This window comes from Macaca nemestrina, chromosome 5, assembly GCF_043159975.1.
Source record: "Macaca nemestrina isolate mMacNem1 chromosome 5, mMacNem.hap1, whole genome shotgun sequence".
Taxonomy (NCBI): Eukaryota; Metazoa; Chordata; class Mammalia; order Primates; family Cercopithecidae; genus Macaca; species Macaca nemestrina.
Genome location: NC_092129.1, coordinates 3,247,062 through 3,265,869, shown reverse-complemented (window position 1 = coordinate 3,265,869; position 18,808 = coordinate 3,247,062). Strand labels below are relative to the sequence as shown.

General features: G+C 52.6%; 1 protein-coding gene across 1 annotated transcript; it reads right to left on the bottom strand.

Moving 5' to 3' along the window:
• Nucleotides 1-5,926: 5,926 nt before the first annotated feature.
• On the bottom strand, nt 5,927-16,724 carry LOC105487592 (dishevelled binding antagonist of beta catenin 2). Its single transcript, XM_011751083.3, has 4 exons — nt 16,217-16,724; nt 10,015-10,147; nt 9,028-9,306; nt 5,927-8,118 (listed from the first exon to the last, which is right to left on the bottom strand). The coding sequence occupies exons 1-4, from the start codon at nt 16,460-16,462 to the stop codon at nt 6,455-6,457; spliced, it is 2,322 nt and encodes a 773-aa protein (XP_011749385.2). The 5' UTR covers nt 16,463-16,724; the 3' UTR covers nt 5,927-6,454.
• Between the last annotated feature and the right edge of the window lie 2,084 nt (nt 16,725-18,808).

Here is an 18,808-nt window from a genome sequence, read left to right as displayed (position 1 = left end):
CCATCTTTAGTGACAGCCCCGGAAGCTCAACAGTAACCCCTGTGACAGTCAGCTCCGGAGGGCCAAGACTTGATCGGTGCTGACAGCTTCCTAATTTTTGTCCCTGCTTCCAACTCAGGACCAACCAGAAAGCCAGATAGGCCCCCAGGATGCCTGCCTCTCATTAGAGCTCTGGTGTCCCCAGAGCCTGGCCTCCAACAGGGCACAGCTGGGGCTCTGTGTGTTCACCGGGAAGCTTTCCTGTTGTGAGCATCTCTGCCTGCCCAGCCCACTCACTGCAGCAAGCCCTGAATAAACAACCTTTGCCTGTCCACACCCGGAGGCCTTTGTTTATTCCACACTTCAAAGCCTGCAGTGGCTGTTCCCCTTGTCCCAGGTAGAACTGGGAGCTGTAGGAGGACCCACAAGTCCACACCTGGTGACGGTCCAGCTTCTTTCCCAGCTCCGGGCCCGCTCCCCTCCCTGGATTGCTCCTCCACCATCTCTCTCTCTCTCTTCCCTCCATTTGACTGCCTTCCTCTCCCGACTCCCTCTGCCTGCTTCTTCCCAGCCCCCCATCCAGCCCCCCACTGCCCGGCTTCACCACTGCTTACCTCTAAGCTTTTACAGAGGTTCACTGCTTTCTGTCTCCTTAGGAAGGCCCAGTGTCAGATAGGACTCTGCTGTCCTTAGGTTACTGATTAGCCAGCTTGTCTATCCTTTCCTGGGTCTGTTCCCCCAGCAGTTGGCAGCAGGGGCTGAGTCAGCAGCTGTGGTATTACAGCCACGCTCTACTACCACGAGCAGAGAGCTAAAATTCTGCTCCAGCTGGGACCCCAAATGCAATGCCGTCCCCAAATGTGTAAGGAATGTTGAACTGTGGTCCTGTCCTCTTAGCCATGTTTTTGGGACCGTTTACCTGCCACTGCTCTTGCTGTATACATAACCTGTTTTCAGACAGGACTGTTTTCATCATTCTTTATCATTTCCAGGGCACCTTTTGATGTGATTGCATTTTCTACTCCACGCCATAAAAGCTGCAGCAGCATTTAACTCAATCGAGGTAAAAATAATTTGGATAGTTGCACCAGCAAACATTTCAACTATGCAATAGCTTGATTTTACTCAGTGGGATTCAGGAGCCCACGGCTATGTGAGGGAAGAGTTTGTAACAGGAGGGAGGGATGAGTCTGCCTTAAGGAGCCCCAGTGCTCAGGAGAGGAGGGAGGAGCCCCAGTGCTCAGGAGAGGAGAGGAGGAGCCCCAGTGCTCAGGGGAGGAGGGAGGAGCCCCAGTGCTCAGGAGAGGAGCCCCAGTGCTCAGGGGAGGAGGGGAGGAGTCCCAGTGCTCAGGGGAGGAGGGAGGAGCCCCAGTGCTCAGGAGAGGAGCCCCAGTGCTCAGGGGAGGAGGGGAGGAGTCCCAGTGCTCAGGGGAGGAGGGAGGAGCCCCAGTGCTCAAGAGAGGAGGGGAGGAGCCCCAGTGCTCAGGGGAGGAGCCCCAGTGCTCAGGAGAGGAGGGAGGAGCCCCAGTGCTCAGGGGAGGAGGGGAGGGGAGGAGCCCCGGTGCTCAGGGGAGGAGGGGAGGAGCCCTGATGCTCAGGAGAGGAGGGGAGGAGCCCCAGTGCTCAGGAGAGGAGGGGAGGAGCCCCAGTGCTCAGGAAAGGAAGGAGGAGCCCCAGTGCTCAGGAGAGGAGGGGAGGAGCCCCTTCCTGTCGGCACCTCCCAACCGTGACTGCACAGGCAGTCACCCAGTGAGCTCAGCACATTTGGTAACTGAGTGAATGAAAGAACAGACCCTGTGTATGGCTTTCACCGGCCAAGCCCCCTTTGAAAAGGGCTGTGTCTGCTGGATAGTGGCGGGGCCCAAGTGACAAGATTGAGGGCCCCGGTGTGTGAACAGGTCTGGTTTACAGCATCATTTCGAAGCCTAGCAGGGAGGGTCAACTACGCAAGTGATTGAAAAAGACAGTCAACAAATTCCTGCGGACTTTAATCTTTAAAAATAAGTATGTTTTTAATCAACCATTTATAAACTAGGCACCATCACCTTAAAGCCACATAGAATCTGTAGATATAATAATTTTCCCTTTTTTCACTGATCTTCCATTTATTCACAGATATTAAATAAATACTTGACCTGTAAAGTGGGACTGCGTTAAATCCATTCCAGATGCACTACTGTTTTTCATCAGACTTTATGTATTTCATGTTTAGGATCCAGTAACTGTACAGAACCTCGGATTCTATCCTAAGAGGGCTCTGCTGTAGTTTGCATGTGGTTTGTCCCCACCAAAACCTCTGCCAAAATTTTAAATTTGATCCCCAGTGTGGTGGTGTTGGGAGGTGGGGCCTGGAGGTGTCTGGGCCATGGGGGCCTCATTAATAGACCAACACAGTCCTTCAGAGCTAAGTGAGTTCTCGCTCTGGGGGAATGGCCTGGTTCCCAAGAGAGCAGGTGGTTAAAAGAATGGCTTCCTCGGCTTCTCTCTCTTGCTTCTTCTCTTACCGTGTGTCTCTTTGCACACACCCGGTCCCCTTCTGCTTTCTGCCACGGGTAGAAGCAGCATAAACGCCTTATCAGATGCAGCTGCCTGTCTCAAACTTCCCAGTCACCCATATCATGAGCCAAATAGGCCTTTTTTTCTTTTTCAATTACTCAGTTCTGTTACAGCAACACAAAATGGACCAAGACAGGCTTTTATTATCCTACAAGCTGGAGCAGGAGGATGCAGGAGGATGCAGGAGGATGCAGAGAGAAAGCTTTGCTAGGGCACCCACTTACCTTCCTGAATTTAATCAGTAATGATATGCTCTGTTTTCTTCAGTGATAACGTATGATTTGCTAAAGTAGGTTGGGACATTTTCCCTAATATTATAATTAAATCTTTCACACATCCTTATAATTTAGAATTCCTGACATATTTTTTACTTTAGCTTAACTTTAATTCTTTATCCTTTTATTGTAGAAGAGGATATTTTAGGATAGAACGGATAAAGAGCAATTTTATCCTGTTATTTTTATTTTTGTTAAAATATTTTTATCGTAAGCATGCTAGAAGTTAGTCCTAAAGGCCCCGGAAGTCAAATTCTATATTGTCTACTTTTTAATCCCTTGAGAGAGAAGGAAACAGCTCCTCCGTCTTCCAATGCACTTGAAAGCTGCCCCCGTCATCTAATCAATCACACCCCCTCATATGACAGGCCACGCTCTGCCTCGGTGGGCTTCCTGGTTCATTTCTGCTTCCGTGTGAGTGGTTTCCATCATGTTGGTTTAGAGGAAAAATATGCACAGAACATAAGACATTCAGGAGATGAATGTTCACCACGGGGCGAATCCATCCATCCTCTTTCTGCGTGTCTGCCTTGGCCGCCCAGACTTCTTGCAAATCCCTGTTCTCTGAATTCACGGTGCTTAAGACTCTGCCACACCCAGCAGCACCCTGTTGTCAGCCCTCTCAAAAACCGGGCTTCTTATGACCGGCGTTCTAATGGTTAGCTCTGTGTTTTAAAGCTTTTCCCCAGGCTGCTATCTGCCCTAGGCCTGCATGTGGCATCTGCTCGGTCTTCCTGGTGGTGCCTGGGCGATGTTTGCAGAGGGGTCAGGGAGCCTCACCAACTCTGCACACTACAGGGAGGCCACAACCTGGGCCGACTCACCCCTTGTCCCTACTTTGGGGAGCACAGACAGACGTGGGTCCCTTTTCAAACTGCCAGCTTATGCCTCCTTCCAAACCCTGAGGCGCGATCAGCTTCATTCGATGAAGGGGGATGCTGACTCAGCCAGGCTATGACCAGGGCCAAGCGGGATGGGAACTGGAGCCAGAGCAGTCCTCAAGTCCTGGGCTGCCTGGCCCTGCAGAGTACTGAGCAAAGCCAAGGAGTCGGGGTGCTGGGCAGACGGGACAGGAGGGCTGGGGGACCCTCCGAGGACCCCCATGGAATCTGTGAGAATTCTACTTATTTACTCCAAACCTACTGGAGAGTAGAAGAGCCCTGGCAAGGCCTTGGGCCTGGGGCAAACTGAAATGCATGTTTGGGCCTCCACAGTTAAAAAGGGGGAGAGAGAGAGAGAGCTTGAGAAAGGGAGAGAGAGAGAAAGTAAGAGCCAGAGAGCACATTATTGAGAAAGAGAGGATGGATAGAGAAGGGAAAGAGAACTATTGATTGATTGATTTGGACTGTCAGATTACTGAGGACCCTTCCCGCCCCCGATGTGATGGCTGCATTTTGTCTGGAGTCTGCATGGTTCTCCTGGTCAGTTTGCAGGGCTGTGTGGAGCAGGCCGGGATTTGGATTTGATTGGCTGGAATGCACCCCTCCGGCTGGAATGCACCCCTCCAGCTGGAATGCACCCCTCAGGCTGCACGTTGGAATCTGAATGGTTAGGAAACCACGCCCAGCTTTCTAAAAAAGACAGGCACTGTCAGAAAACCCTGAGAAGCCCAGACCCACTGCACTCACTCCCCTTCTGGGCTGATTCCCTGTCATCGTAGCTTGCAACGTGGAGTCTGAGCAACCAAGAGCTGTGATACAAGCTAAGTCACCATAGCGGATGAAAAGGAAGTTTGCTCTTTCTGGATAGTGCACTCAGAGCTCCTGCGGAAAGCCCCAGTGAATGACCAGAATGTATGACTTATATGAACTTCCTAGCCATGTCTTCAGCACGGTCAGCTACAAAAAAATGCGTGGACTGAGGCTGGGCCCACAGTCCTGAGTGAGGACGGGGACTCAGGCTACGGGGCAGTCGTCACAACCTCACCTGCTCAGTGGTCCTGGAGAAGCCACGCTTCATTCTAAAAATGTTGCCATTTTTATAAAATACCCTGTGAATTAACTTTTACAGTAAAACCCCCATCCGTGAGTGGGTTTGAATCATCCTTTGAAATTTCAATGCAGGTTTTTAGAAAGCTTGAGGAAGATTCTGGCCTTCTGTTCGGAAGCAGATTTCAGGAAGGGCAGGTGAAACTGCACACAGACGAACTCAATGGGTGTTTGAATCTGTCTGCTCTGGCCCCTGGAAATGCTTGCACAGAGAACAGACCCTGCCCCCACTGTCTTCACTGTCAGGGAGCTCAGCAGCAGCCTCCCCCTCACCTCCACTTTGTTCTAGACGTGAAGTTCCCTATAGGCATCTAAAACCAACTCCTTGTTCCAGGAATATTTCACGCCTCCTTCCAAATCTACTCCCGTCTTCCGCTGGTTTTCTGACTGGCTTCCTTCCACCATCCTGCCCAGCTGCATCTGCCCTAAGGGGCCCAGGATGTCCATGGGGGGCTTCAATGGCCTTCTCCACCTTCATGTCAAATTCTTATCTTTCAGGAGAAAGCTGCTTTCTGATGTGAAAATACTGTGACCCTCACCAGGCAGCTTACCTGAAAGCACTGCTATCTTTCTTCTTGAAGAGTTGAGGAAAATTCCATTTGGAAAAGTAAACACCAAAAAAAAAAAAAAAACACTTTTATGCCCTACTTTTTTTTTTTTTTTTTTTTTTTTTTTTGAGATGGAGTTTCGCTCTTGTCACCCAGGCTGGAGTGCAGTGGCGCAATCTCCTCACACTGCAATCTCCACCTCCCAGGTTCAAGTGATTCTCCTGCCTCAGCCTCCCGAGTAGGTGGGATTACAGGTGCGTGCCACCAAACCCAGCTAATTTTTTTTATTTCTGTTTTTTGTATTTTTAGTAGAGATGGGGGTTTCACCATGTTGGCCAGGATGGTCTTGATCTTCTGACCTTATGATCTGCCTGCCTTAGACTCCCAAAGTGCTGGGATTACAGGCATGAGCCCCTGCGCCCGGCCTATGCCCTACTTTTTATACTAAAACCAGAGTGTAGTCTCTACTCACTCATAAGGTGCCCTCCCCGCCCAAAGCTGGTGTGTGCCCTGTGATGGGCAGGCATGAAGATGATGGTGCCCCTACCATGTGCCACCCAAGGAAACAGGGAGGAGGAAGTTAAGAGGGAAAAAAAAGTTCCTTTTATTTGAGATCATGGCATAATTTGGGTGCCTGTGTACGCTGACAGCGTAACGTGGAGTTTAAACTCCAATTCAATTTCCAGCACGGAGTCCTGCAACCGCCTCTTTAAAACGCCTTTGGGGAGGCATGGTCAAAGGACTGGGAAACGCGTCCCCAGCCAGAGGGGAGTGAGGGCAGGGGAAGGCCATGGGAGGATGACAAGGCGGAAACAAGATGCCTGCCGGGAAGCAGTATCCTGGGCAGACGTTGAAAAGAGACGCTAGGTCGGCCGGGGAGGCTGCTGGCATCTGAAACCAGAGCTCTGCATGGAAGGTCTTTGCTGGGGCGGGGACTCACGGCGTACTCCACGGGCAGAGCATGTAACAGGAGGGGACTCCTGTCAAATGGTGGCCTCGGAAGATAAAGCGGCTTGGCGAGATGACACTGAAACCCAGACATGCACAGGACGCTGCGGGAAAAGGGCTCCGGTGTGCAGCAGGCTTCTCCTGATGCAGTCACTGCGCCTCACACCATGGTCATGACCTTCAGGGCCGTCGGCTGGAACCTACGGATCTTCTTCTTCAGGGCCTTGGAGGCCTTAATACGGCACAGCTTGGGCACGGGGGACAGGAGTGGCCCCGAGCTGACCGGGACCTCCTGGGTCCAGGTCAGCTCCGTGTGCCCGGCCGCCACATAGCCCAGTGCCAGGTCACAGTCCCTGCTCTGGGTGCTGCCCTCCTCGTCGCTGCTGCTGGATTCATGATCTCCGAATCGGTTGGTGGTGTGGTCACTGGACTCCCCCTCGCTGGTCTCCGGGATGACTGAGGGGAACCTCGGGTCACACTCGGCCGAGTGCTTGGAGGGCTCTGAGTTGCTCCTGGTCTGGGCGTCCTGGCGGACCAGCAAGGGCCGGCCCCGGGCCTGTGGGCCACCTGCTCTTCTGGCCACTGGCCTGGGGGGCCCCAGGTTAGACTCGGGACAGCTGGCCAGGCGGGCCCGGGCTGAGATCTCCATGGTGGACTGCCAGCGGCGGTGCTTCCTCCTAGCCACCGAGGTGAGCAGTGCTGCCTCAAAGGGGAACAGGGCTTGGGCTGAGGTCTGGTGGCCCTCCTTCGGGGCCACCGCCACGGGGACGAGGACAGGCATGGGGTAGAGGGTAGACTCGGAACAGGAGCGCCCGGGTGCCTCCCAGGCCAGGGCCGGCCTCCGCGGGAGCCCACCCCTCCCTGGGGACCAGTGGGCCGGGTCCCACTCCAGGGACGGCTGGGGGGCTGCATGGGCTCCCTCAGGCCTCTCCAGTAGAAGCGGCGGCTGCCTTGCAAACCTCAGCACCTTGTCCGTGGGCCTTCTCTTGATTTTTTCGGCCTTGCTCTTGGGGGGACCCATTTTCAGACTGGCAGCAAAGGACGGGTGGGCAAAGTGCCCAGAGGCCGGTGAGGGGCTCTTGTCCAGCATCCTGGATGGGGATATGACGTTGCCTCGTCCATAGTCCTGAGCTGGGGGTGTCTGCTGGGCCTTCAAGCTGGGAGAGGGCCACGCCATGGTCTCCCTGAGGACGCAGCTGTTCGAGGGCTTGGAGCCCTCCTCTGGAAGGTTGCCAGGGTGCTGGGGACCCTCAAGAGGCATGGATCCCTGCTGCTGGGGGCCCCTGCCGGCACCTCTGCTCTGAGCTGGCCCTCCTTCATCCTCCCTCCCTGGGGCGAAGACCAATAGTCGCCCTCCACCATCTGTACTCCAGCCACCCGGCCTCTGTGCGGATGGGGACACTGCATGCCTTAGAGGTCCCTGTTCTCCCCCACTACCCTTTGCTGGGGTCTCCCGGCCCCACAGATGCAGCAGCCTGTCGATATAGGCTCTGGCTCTGGCTGGACCAGCCTCGAGGACCGGCCCAGTCTGGATGGTGTTCAGACCTGCGGGGCCTAGGGGGGTCTTCCTGGGGTATGAGGGACCACCGCTCTGTGGGGTTTCCTTAGCCAGGGCAAACAGGGGGCTCTGCAGAGCCACGGCGTGCAGGGGGCTGGGGTACGGGTACATCTCCCTGCCGCCCTGGGACACCAGGTCTTGCCGATACTTGGGGTCTGGCATGTGCAGCGGGATGTCCACTCCCTGGCAGAGGAGCCCGAGGAGCTCAGCATCGGCGCTGGCTTTCTGGAGCCCCGTGTCTGCCAGCAGGGCTCTGTCAAGATCACCTAGGAACGAGAAAAATGAACAAACACGTGACACAGAGAGGATTTCGTGTGCTGTTGATTTCACTTCATGCATGAAATGCAGCCAGGAAGGAAGCGCTGCTCCTTCACTGCTTGGAGGAACTCCTGGGTCCCATGGGAGACGGCGACTCCAGTCACCGGGGTCCGCATCTAGGCACGGCGGGGCCCCATCTGCGTCTAGACACAGGGTGCGGGGCACTGTTTGTGCCTGCGGCACAGCCCCCTCAGCTCATTCTCATCCTTCCCCTTGAAGGAGAACGCATGGGGAGTAAGTCCTCAGTTCAGCGCCCTCATTTCCCTGAAGGCTTGGAGGCTGAAGGGGCCCCGCAGCGGTGGATGGAGCCTGGAGGGAGGCCAGAGGCATGAAGCTAGTCCCTGCAGATGCCCTGGAGGAAACCACAGGGCTTCTCGGTAAGAAAAGACCAAATGGTTGTTACTAAACCAGGCCTTGTATTAGAAATAAAACAAGGCCAAAAATGACATCTGTGCCTTTGGAGACAGTCTGAAGACAACTACAGCCCCTCCCGCGCCAGGGGGTGGGATCCAGGCATGAGCCCTGTTTTCTCCCCACCAGCGCCTTCAACCCCGCTCTCCCTGCAAACACCAGTGGATCTAGGGTTTTTGAAGGATTGTTTTTAAGCTTGCTGATGTCCATTTTAAATACAGGGAAAAGTGCTGTGTGTTAGAAGAGCCAGTGGTGATGCACATGGCCACGTTTGATTCCTGCCTCCATCCAAACCACCACAGGGCCCACGGAGGCCTTCCAGCATCCGTTAGAGCCTGGGGTGCGCCCATGCGGGGTCCCTGGCTCTGCCCTCAACATCTGGGGACTGCACTCCGTCCTCCCCTGTGCCTGAGATGAGACCCCCACCTTCCCTGGCGGTTTCTTACCTGTAGACACCGGCCTGGGCCAGAATGTGCCCCACGGCTGGCCTGCATTCTCCATGCTGCCCCGGGGCCTGGTGCCCTCCTCGGTAGCCTGGGGTCTCCACGCTGGCACAGTAGTCTCATCAACCGACCGGGGCCTCCAGTCCCCCATGCTGGGCCTGGCCTTGGGGGCCTGGGCCATAGGCAACAAACTGCCCAGCGAGGGGGAGATGTGGTCACTGCAGACAGAGGCACAGGACGTGGACAGGGAGCAGGATCCACCGTCACTCATCTCGTAAAAGCCTGGACACAGCAGACAAGGCAGGTCAGTGACTCCCATCCAGAAGAGCCCAGGGACCCCTTTGCTCCTGAGCTTGTCACAGCACAGGGGGGCCCAGGGGAACCCCTGAGCTGAGGCTACCAGAGGCTGTGGGCCGTCGTCCACACGGCCGGCCTGGGAGAGTGTGGCTCAGGTGAAGATGTTCAGGATTATTCTCGGGGGCTGTCAGTGAGTTGATGAGAGCCCGCTCCACCCCCACTCAGCAGCACTGGCCCTCCCTTTTCCTGGCAAGTGGTCCCTTTAGTCCTGGGTGGTCGATGCCTGCCTAAGGGGTGGCCTCTTCCTCTGGATTTCAGCCTGTTTAGGACAGGCCCCTGGCCCCTGTCTCTCTCTCTTCCCTGGCGCCTGCCAAGTTGAGAAGGAGACCAGGCTGGGGAGGTGCTTCAGCCCCAGGCCTCCTGAGTCCAACAATGTCACTTAGACCACAGTGTGATTTTTGCAAATTAAAAAAATAAGAGCGAGGTAGCCAATTAATATATATGCCCTGAGAAAGGCTTCGGTGTCGCCTCCTGACTTTCAGATCGGCCTGATGAAGTGGCCGCCTCCCTGCACGGACACCGGGAGAGCAGTGGAACGGAATTTCAGCCCGAGAGGGACTGGCGGGACAGGCTTCACCTCTGCCTGGGCTGCATGCCTGCCCCTGTGTCCAGGAGGTCAGGGCACCCTGGTACCTGAGCTGGGCCTGCTGTCGCTGTCCAGGGCCTCCCCTGAGGCTGTGCCCACATCCAGCTGCAGCTTGCTGATCTGCAGGTCCAGCTGGTCCAGGTGGGTCTTCAGGCCGATGTCCTGCTGTCTCAGCCGGGACTGAGAAGGGAAAGAAGAGAAAGGGAACTATTGTACCTACAGAAACCAAAACTTAAGGCTCAAAGGGGTGAACCATGCATTGTGAATGTAATTTGAACTCCCCGAGTCCACACGAAACACATCTTCTAAATCTGGCTGCTGCGCCTGCTCATTCTGAAGCCATTTCCTTGCTCCACCGTCAGAAAAAGAAAGGTCTACTGACCCATTCCCCCCACACACACACGCACACGGGTTTTCTCCAGTTCAGGCTGCTTCACTTATCCGCACTTTCCAAATTACATTTCTTTATAAGGATACAGTATACTACAGCTTATGAGACTGAAATCAGGATCAAAAGCAACACCTCCTTTTGGCAGACAGGAACTACCTGCACCGTCTATTTGGCTGCGTTTTTCAGCCAGCATAAGGGTTTACCCTCCTGTGGTAATGCTTTACGCATCTTGTGCCTGGGTGCGGTGGCGTCCTTTTACTCGGCCGCCTCTGGGCTCCTGGTGCCTGCAGAGCACAAACCTTTTGACTTTTCAAGAAGGTAAGAAAGTCCCTTGGAAAGAAAGAAAAGCTCCTCCTTCACTAATAAGTCCCTTCCCCTTCCCTGATAGAAGAAGTAACATTTTGAACTGTTACAGGCTTTGGCAGAGCTGCCAGGGTAGAAGGTTCTCAGCAAAACATGGAAACTGTCAGCTTTACCTGGAGTAAATGCAGTGTGAAAATCAGCCTTCAGGATCTTTTGTTTTGTTTTGTTTTGGAGACAGGGTCTTGCGCTGTTGCCCAGGCTGGAGTGCAGTGGTGCGATCACTGCTCACTGCAGCATCCACCTCCCCAGGCTCAGGTGATCCTCCCTCCTTAGCCTCCCAAGTCTCTGGGACTACAGGCATGCACCAACATGCCCTGCTAATTATGTATTTTTTGTAGAGATGGGGTCTTGCCATGTTGCCCAGGCTGGTCTCCAACTCCTAGGCTTAAGTGGTCTACCTGCCTTGGCCTCCCAAGGTGCTGGGATTACAGGCATGTGCCTGGCCAAGGGACTGTGTATTTAGAAGTTTCTATCACAGCCCTGCCCTGAGAGGCTGTGCCTTCTCCCGGCCTCAACTTCCCCAACTCTAAAAAGCTTATTATGAGCATGTGTGTGTGTTTTTCTTTCAATTCTAAAACATTTCTTGTTTTGATGAACAATCACGATTAAGGCAAATAATTAATGAATGTAATTATGTGGTTGGTTCTCTTAAGAAAATGATTAATTCTGGCTGGGCGCGGTGGCTCAAGCCTGTAATCCCAGCACTTTGGGAGGCCAAGACAGGTGGATCACGAGGTCAGGAGATCGAGACCATCCTGGCTAACACAGTGAAACCCCCGTCTCTACTAAAAAATACAAAAAACTAGCCGGGCAAGGTGGCGGGCGCCTGTAGTCCCAGCTACTCGGGAGGCTGAGGCAGGAGAATGGCGTGAACCCGGGAGGCGGAGCTTGCAGTGAGCTGAGATCCGGCTACTGCAGTCCAGCCTGGGCGACAGAGCCGACTCCGTTTCAAAAAAAAAAAAGAAAATGATTAATTCTATTTCAAATTTTACGTGGGAAAGGAGCAGTTCCCCTGAGTCCCATAACCTGGGCCTCGGGGAATTACTTCAGTAATTTCCACAATATGAGAAATCATTACAAGACAGAGGCAGGTTGCAATGCTTTCCTGTTCTGATGAGAGAAAGACTTCTCCGATTTTCCAAACGCAAGTGCCCACTATCAGCATGGATGAGGGAATGGAGGCCGGGCTCGACCCAGCGCACAGCTTCTGTGCCAGGAGCAGATCTCCTCCTCCAGGACCCAACTCCGGGGCCTCCCAAAAACCTCCAAAGTTTGCACAGTGACAGAATCTGAAGCCATAATATTATCTGTGAATGTGAACATGGCAAAAACCAATCTTGAATTTAATCAAAACGTTATGCTTCCAGCATCACCCAGCTTCATGTAAACATACTGGTTTCTGACCCTGCACATTTTCACACAGGTAAACCGCTATCCAAGTGAACAGCACCACCAACCAAGCCTGCGCAACACACACAGGCGGGCTCTCCCACACCAGTTATGCAAAGAGGAAGCCTGGATCCAAACAAAGGGGCCGGCGTGGATTCTCATAGCCCAGGATTTTTCTTTTTCCTGTCGTAAAACAAAACCCAAGGTACCGACAGAAAATCAAGTTCCTTGGTGAGGCCACACCTCAACGTTTAAAAGGATCTATGTGCCTTCTCCTCTTCCAAATCACACTCTCCTGCACCCCAGCCAGCTTTGTCCTCCTCCTCCTCCAGCCCCCTTCCCGCCCCCGTGTCTGTGCTGGGTTAATTGCTTTGTGATTAATGTTTGGCCAGCCAGGCCTTCAGTTGCTGGTTTCTGATTAATGGTCTAGGGGCTGCAGGACGCACAGAGCTCTCAGGCACTCACAGGTTATTTATTACGTCCTTAGGTCCCCTCTGCGTCTGCAGGACTCCACCATTCAGGATTTACTCCCTGCCTGTAACCCTGACCACTGTCCCTAACCCCGACTGCTGTCCCTAACTTGGGGTTTGTATGACTGTGCTTTACATTAACTCTTTCTTAGGGTTAGACTTTGTGCTCACGTCACAAAATATATGCGGCCAGGCAGGAGGAAAGTCCACTGCAAGGCCAGCCCCAGAGTGTGATCTCCACGCATGTCCACGATTGGACTGACTCACTCCATAGCAGCAAGCGAGCCCTGGGTGGCCTCCGTGCCTACTTCCCTCTGCAAGCGTTCAGGCTAACTCCAGGCAACCTTGGCCAAAGTGTGCTCTGGGGGCATCTGTGCCAAAGCCCTGGGCCTGGGGAAGGGGCAGGAGGGCCTGGTATAAAGGCGCTCATACCAAGCCTCTCCAGGCAGTGGGATCAGCTGGGCATACCTGCAGACCCCAGGCTCCAGGCCCCACTCATTTCCTGAGACCCTACCCGGTAAGCCTGGAAACCTGCATTTTAACAAGCTTCCCAGGGACCACAAAAGTTCCTTATGACAACAAAAAGTTTGAGGACTTCTATTCCAGGGGGTGCTTTAAAAAAAAAAAAAAAAAAAAAGGCTAATCCCTTTCTTTGAAATGCATTCTTTATGCACTGCAAGAGAATGACCTGATTTCCACGTGCTGTGCCTTTTCCGTGTGCAAGTCAACAGTCCAGCCATCGCAACACCTGTATGGCACATGCGGAGGATCAACATGAAAAAGGCCTTACTGTTCAGGATACGGAGATGGGATCTGAAACACCTCCTTTCTATCCCTGAGAGCTAGAACGCACAAAGGAAACACTCTATGCCTGAATTCCAAGGCTATGCCCTCCATTCTGGAGAGAGGTAAATGCTATTACCTAAGTTTAAAAGAGGCCTGTCAATCAACAGCAAAGGGGTCCCTGGTTCACAGACTGGACTCAAGGATTAAAAAGCACCACCGAAGCCTTGCAGGTTTCTGGGGATGGCTGGCCCTAATGCGTGGCCTTGAGCAAGTTCTCACCCTGCCTCCCTTGGTTCCCCTGTGTGTTCACAAAGCAAGCACAGTCGGCCCAAGGAAAATGCCGGGCATCAAGTTTATGCTGCAGAATCAGACGTACAGCTTGCTCCTGCAGCATGGAATGTGGGAAGCTGCCAGGGAAAAGGAATCGTTGCAAGCTGCCACTTTTAGAACAAGTCACGACCAGCAATGTCAAGATGGGGAAATTCTTCCGGATAAGATTTCATTGCAGACTCCCGGAGCTCTTCTGCATCTCTCCCCTTGTGGAGACAGTACCCACTGGTGAAGGATGGGGTTTTTGGTCTACACGTGGGCTTCGAGTTCCAGGAAGTGGATGCAGTCTTTCTATCTAGGGCTTGTTGGGGAACCCAACCCTTATGAATATGGGAATGGCCGGCACTTCTTGGGAACGACAACCTTCCTCACAAACATACGTGAGGACGCAGAGTGAACCCTCTCTGGATTGGCCACGCAGCAGCAAACCCACTTGGGTCGGAGGGCATGGGGATCTCATCAGCTTAGAAACTCAGAACAGGAAGATCCCAAATTCTGAAATCATTTTCCCTTTTGTTGCAGCAATAAAAGCCACTCATTTATTTATTCAACAGAATCCTACTAAGCACCGCCTACTGCACTCTCCTTTGTGACACAGCAATTAAAAAGGTGCAGCACATTGCGATAAGCCTTGAAGTGATGAGTGCTGCTATTTTCCTGACTGTTTAAATCCCTGGAAATGCCAACAATCATTCTCACCTGAGAATTCCCATAGGCTAAAGCTGCTCAGGGCCTGATAAATGTTCTTCCTGCCTTCACACCTGAATGATGACCAATGGCCAGGTGAGCACCAGGGTGGGCGGAGGGGACCCTGAGTTAGGTGGGAGTTGCTGGAGTGTGTAACTGCTCCAGCAAGCAAGGCTTTTCATTGTATTCAACACTATAGAACTGCTATCACTTCTAATGTTTTTCCCTGTAAGAAAAATGTGAAAGTGTTAAGCCCTGGGCTGATGTCACACAAATTCAATTATTCTTCTCTTTTGATCACATAATCCATCCCGAGAACAAAGTTTCAAGACAAAGTCTGCATGTTCCTTCTGGTCCCCACATTAAAAAAATAATAATAAAATAAACAAAAAACCTGTTTGATCTTCTCTTCCAAAAGGCTACTTGTAATTAGAGGCTGAGCACTTGCAAGTTTGATTTGTATATTTCTTAAGCCAAGTTAATCATCACCTGCACTCGCACCCCCTCGACGGAGCAGTTGAAGCCAGCATCTCAGCAGCACCCCCTTCCCATCACATGCGTCTAACACATCTGTGGCTGTCGCGTGCTGAGCAGAAGCTGAGATTGTGTCTGGGTGCAAACACACAAATGACCTAAACACACGGTCAGGATTTGGTCACTGGGTGAGTAAACAAAGTCTGTACACCAGCTACTTTCCTCTCAGGAGGCATCAGGGGCAGAGTTGGGAGCCCAGGTTAATCCCACACAGTCTGCCACCTCCGTCTTCCACAAGGTCAGGAGATAACCGGGATCCTGGGAGGCATCCCAGACACTGGGATTCTTTAATCCAGAAGGGTTTGCTACTTTAACAACCTGGCTGAGCCAGCTAGGCTGACGGTCATGCCACAGCTTCACGTGGGCAACGTTCAGAGGCAGCAACTTTTAACAGGACAGACTTAAATTTCTAATGTAAAAGAAATTTCACTTAGTGTAATAGAGGTAACACGAGTAAACAGATATCTTTCTCTAGCCTTTTTAGTTTGTCTTTAAGAAAATACAGCAACTATGAAAACTCTTGTGCGTTGTTTCCAGTAAATTTTACAAAATCATACAATAACATAATAAGCAGAGGGGTAATGACTGGAGTTTCTTTCATTGTGTGAAAGGAGGGGTTCAGAGCGTCCAGGTAGTGCTGAGGAGGGCCCCTGGCAAGGAAATCAAAGAGTCTTTCCTCTGGATCAGAGGACACGCCTCTTCTTACAGGTCAGGTCACATTTTAAAGTTGAAGAGGCCTTTGTCAGCGACGTGCTTTCCCCCAATACTTTATTACAGCGACGCGACCTGTAAGAAACGTCAGCACATTCCTGAGGACAAGTCGGGGTGCGCTTTACCACGCGGACACTGTTGCCCCTAACCCAAGACGGCAGGGGGGACCTGGTACCCAGGGAAGTGATGCCAGGATCCCGAGCCCACCTCCGCCCGGGGAAAGCCGGTCAGTACCCATAGGTCAGAACAATGCTGTAACTAACCAACAGGGTGTCTCCCCCAAATCTGCCAGTTTCGGGATCCTGGCGTGGGTGGGCGCACATCCACGCAGGGTGGAGCGCGGGCTGCAGCCCCGGGCAGTTTTCAGGGTCCTCATCTGTGTGCTTCACCTCTAGGCACCTGCGCGCGGGGCCTCCGCGTCCCCCTCCTTGGAGACCCAACTGCATTCCAATCAAATCCCAAAGGACGTCCCCTCCATCCATCAGACGCCCCCCTCCCACTAACACACAGTCTCGGCCGGCACCGGGAGGGAGCAGCGCCTGTGGCCCACAAACCCCGCAGCCCCGAGTCCCGGCGCCCGGTCCTTACCAGCTGTTCCTGCAGCGCGGCCAGCACCGCCTCCAGCTGCTGCTCGGGGCCGTGGGGACCGTGGGGACCGCAGGGCGCGGCGGGCGCGGGCTGGGGCTGCAGGGCCAGGGCGCCCCGTACCCGCTCCTGCTGCGTGGCGCGCAGCCCCTGGAGCTCCTGCAGCCCCGCGAACGCCGCGCGCAACCTCGCGCCCAACCTACGGCGGTCCCAGCTCGCGGGCCCCGGGGGTCCGCCCGGCGTCCACATCTCCCGGGCAGGGTCCCGGCCTCCCGAACCCCACGAGCTGCGCCGGAGGCCCAGCGCGCGCGGATCCCGAGCTGTGTCGCGGGTCCTCCTGCGCCTCCTCTCTCCGCCCCTGGCTCCACAGGTCTCCAAGGTGGGCTGGAATCTGCGGCCGGTCGCTGAGGGCGGGGTCTGCACGCGGAGTCTGACCGCGGCTGCCCCTGGGCCCGCCCCGCAGACCCCCCAGGGTCCCTCGCCGACTGCGGGCAGGGCGGGCGCACCCAGACCCCGGGGCCAGCTGAGCGCGTCGGTGACTTCAGCGGGGAGGGCCAGCCGGGAGGAGGAGCCCGGGGGAGAGGGGCAAGGAGGCGCAAGTGGAACAAAGGCGGAGAAAGGACTTGTTAAGGTTTTAAAATGTTTATAAAGATAAATCATTGGGACATTATCACATTGCAAGGACCGTGTTACCATTACAATCGCAGTAGAGATTTCAAAACCTTGCAGTTTGGAAACCGCACCTTGCTTTTTTTTTTTTTTTTTCTTGCTCTGTCGCCCAGGCTGGAGTGCAGTGGCATGATCTCACCTCACTGCAACCTCCACCTCCCGGGTTCAAGCGATTCTTCTGCTTCAGCCTCCCGAGTAGATGGGACTACAGGCACGCACGACTATACTCGGCTAATTTTTGTATTTTCAGCACAGACGGAGTTTCACCATGTTGGCCAGGCTGCTCCGCTTGCTTTTTAAATTTTTAAAATAATAGCTTAAGATGCAATTCACATACCATAAAACTCACATTATTTAAGGTGTACAGTTCCACAGTTTTTTAGTATATTAACGAAGTTGTGTTCACTACCCTCAAAAGAAACCCTGTTCTCATCGGTAGCTACCCCCATTCCCTCTCCCGCACCCCCACACATAGAACCACCACCCTGCGGTTTCTGGAAGTTCATGGAAATGGAGTCACACGCCAGGTGGTCTCTGTGGGGGCTCCTTTCGGTAGGTGTTTTCAAGGTGCGTCTGTGCTGCAGATTACATCAGAACTTTATTCCTTTGTGTGTCTAAATAATATTCCACTGCATGGCAGTGCCAAATATTGTTTATCCATTCATCTGTTGATGACATGTGAGTTGTTCCATTTTTTAGCGATCATGAATAATGCTGCAAGGACATTCCTGTATGAGTTTTTGTGTGGCAATGTTTTCACTGTACCTAAGAGTGGAATGGCTGGATCGTAGGTGACTACTGTGCTTAACCTTGTGAGGAACTGCCAGACTGCTTCCCAAGTGGAATCCCACCAGCCAGTGGGGTATGAGGGTTCCATTTTCTCCGTGTGCACACCAACCTCTGTCTTTAGTCCAGCAGATGTGAAGTGGTATCTCCCTGTGGTTTTGATTTGTGTTTCCCTAATGGTTAAGGACGTTGAGCATCTTTTCATGTGCTTGTTGTATATTTCCTTTGGAGAACTGTCTATTCAGATCCTTGGCCCATTTTAAAATTTAGGTTGTGTTTTCGTTATTGGGATGTGAGTATTCAATATACAATTCCCTTATCAGACGTGATTTGCACTTCCCTTATGAAATACAAGATTGGCAAATAATTTTTCCATGTTGTGAGTTTTTTCCTTGTTCTTGATAGTGTCCCTTGCAACAAAAAATGTTTGTAATTTTGATGAAGTCTGGTTTATCTACTTTGTTGTTGCTTATGCTTTGGGTGTCCTAACAAACCATTGTCTAATCCAAAGACAAAGTTTACAGCTATGATTTCTAAGATTTTGCTGTAGTCTTAGCACTTACATTTAAGCCTTTGTTCTATTTTGCATTAATTTCTGTATATGGTGTGAGGTAGGGGCCCCTTCTTTTACATTTAGATACCCAGTTGTCCCAGTACCATTTGTTGAAACGACAATTCTTTCCCTATTGAATTGTCTTGGGACACTTGTTGAAAATCAGTTGATCCAGAAATCAGTTTCTGGTTTCTCAGTTCCATTGCGTTGGAATATATGTGTATTCCAGTACCACACTGTTTCAATCATTGTAGCTTTGTAATAAGTTTTGAGGTCAGGAAATGTGAGTCCTCCAATTTTTTCTTTTCCAAGATTGTTTTGGCTGATCTGTATCTTTTGATTCTTTTCTCTTCTTCTTCTTCTTTTTAAGACAGGGCCTTGCTGTGTTACCCAGGCTGGAGTGCAGTGGCACGGTCTCAACTCACTGTTTCCTCCACCTCCCAGGTTCAAGCAATTCTCATGCCTCAGCCTCCTGAGTAGCTGTGATTACAAGCACATGCCACCACAGCTGGCTACTTTTTGTATTTTTAGTAGAGACAGGGCTTTGCCATGATGTCCAGGCTGGTCTCTAACTGCCGACCTCAGGT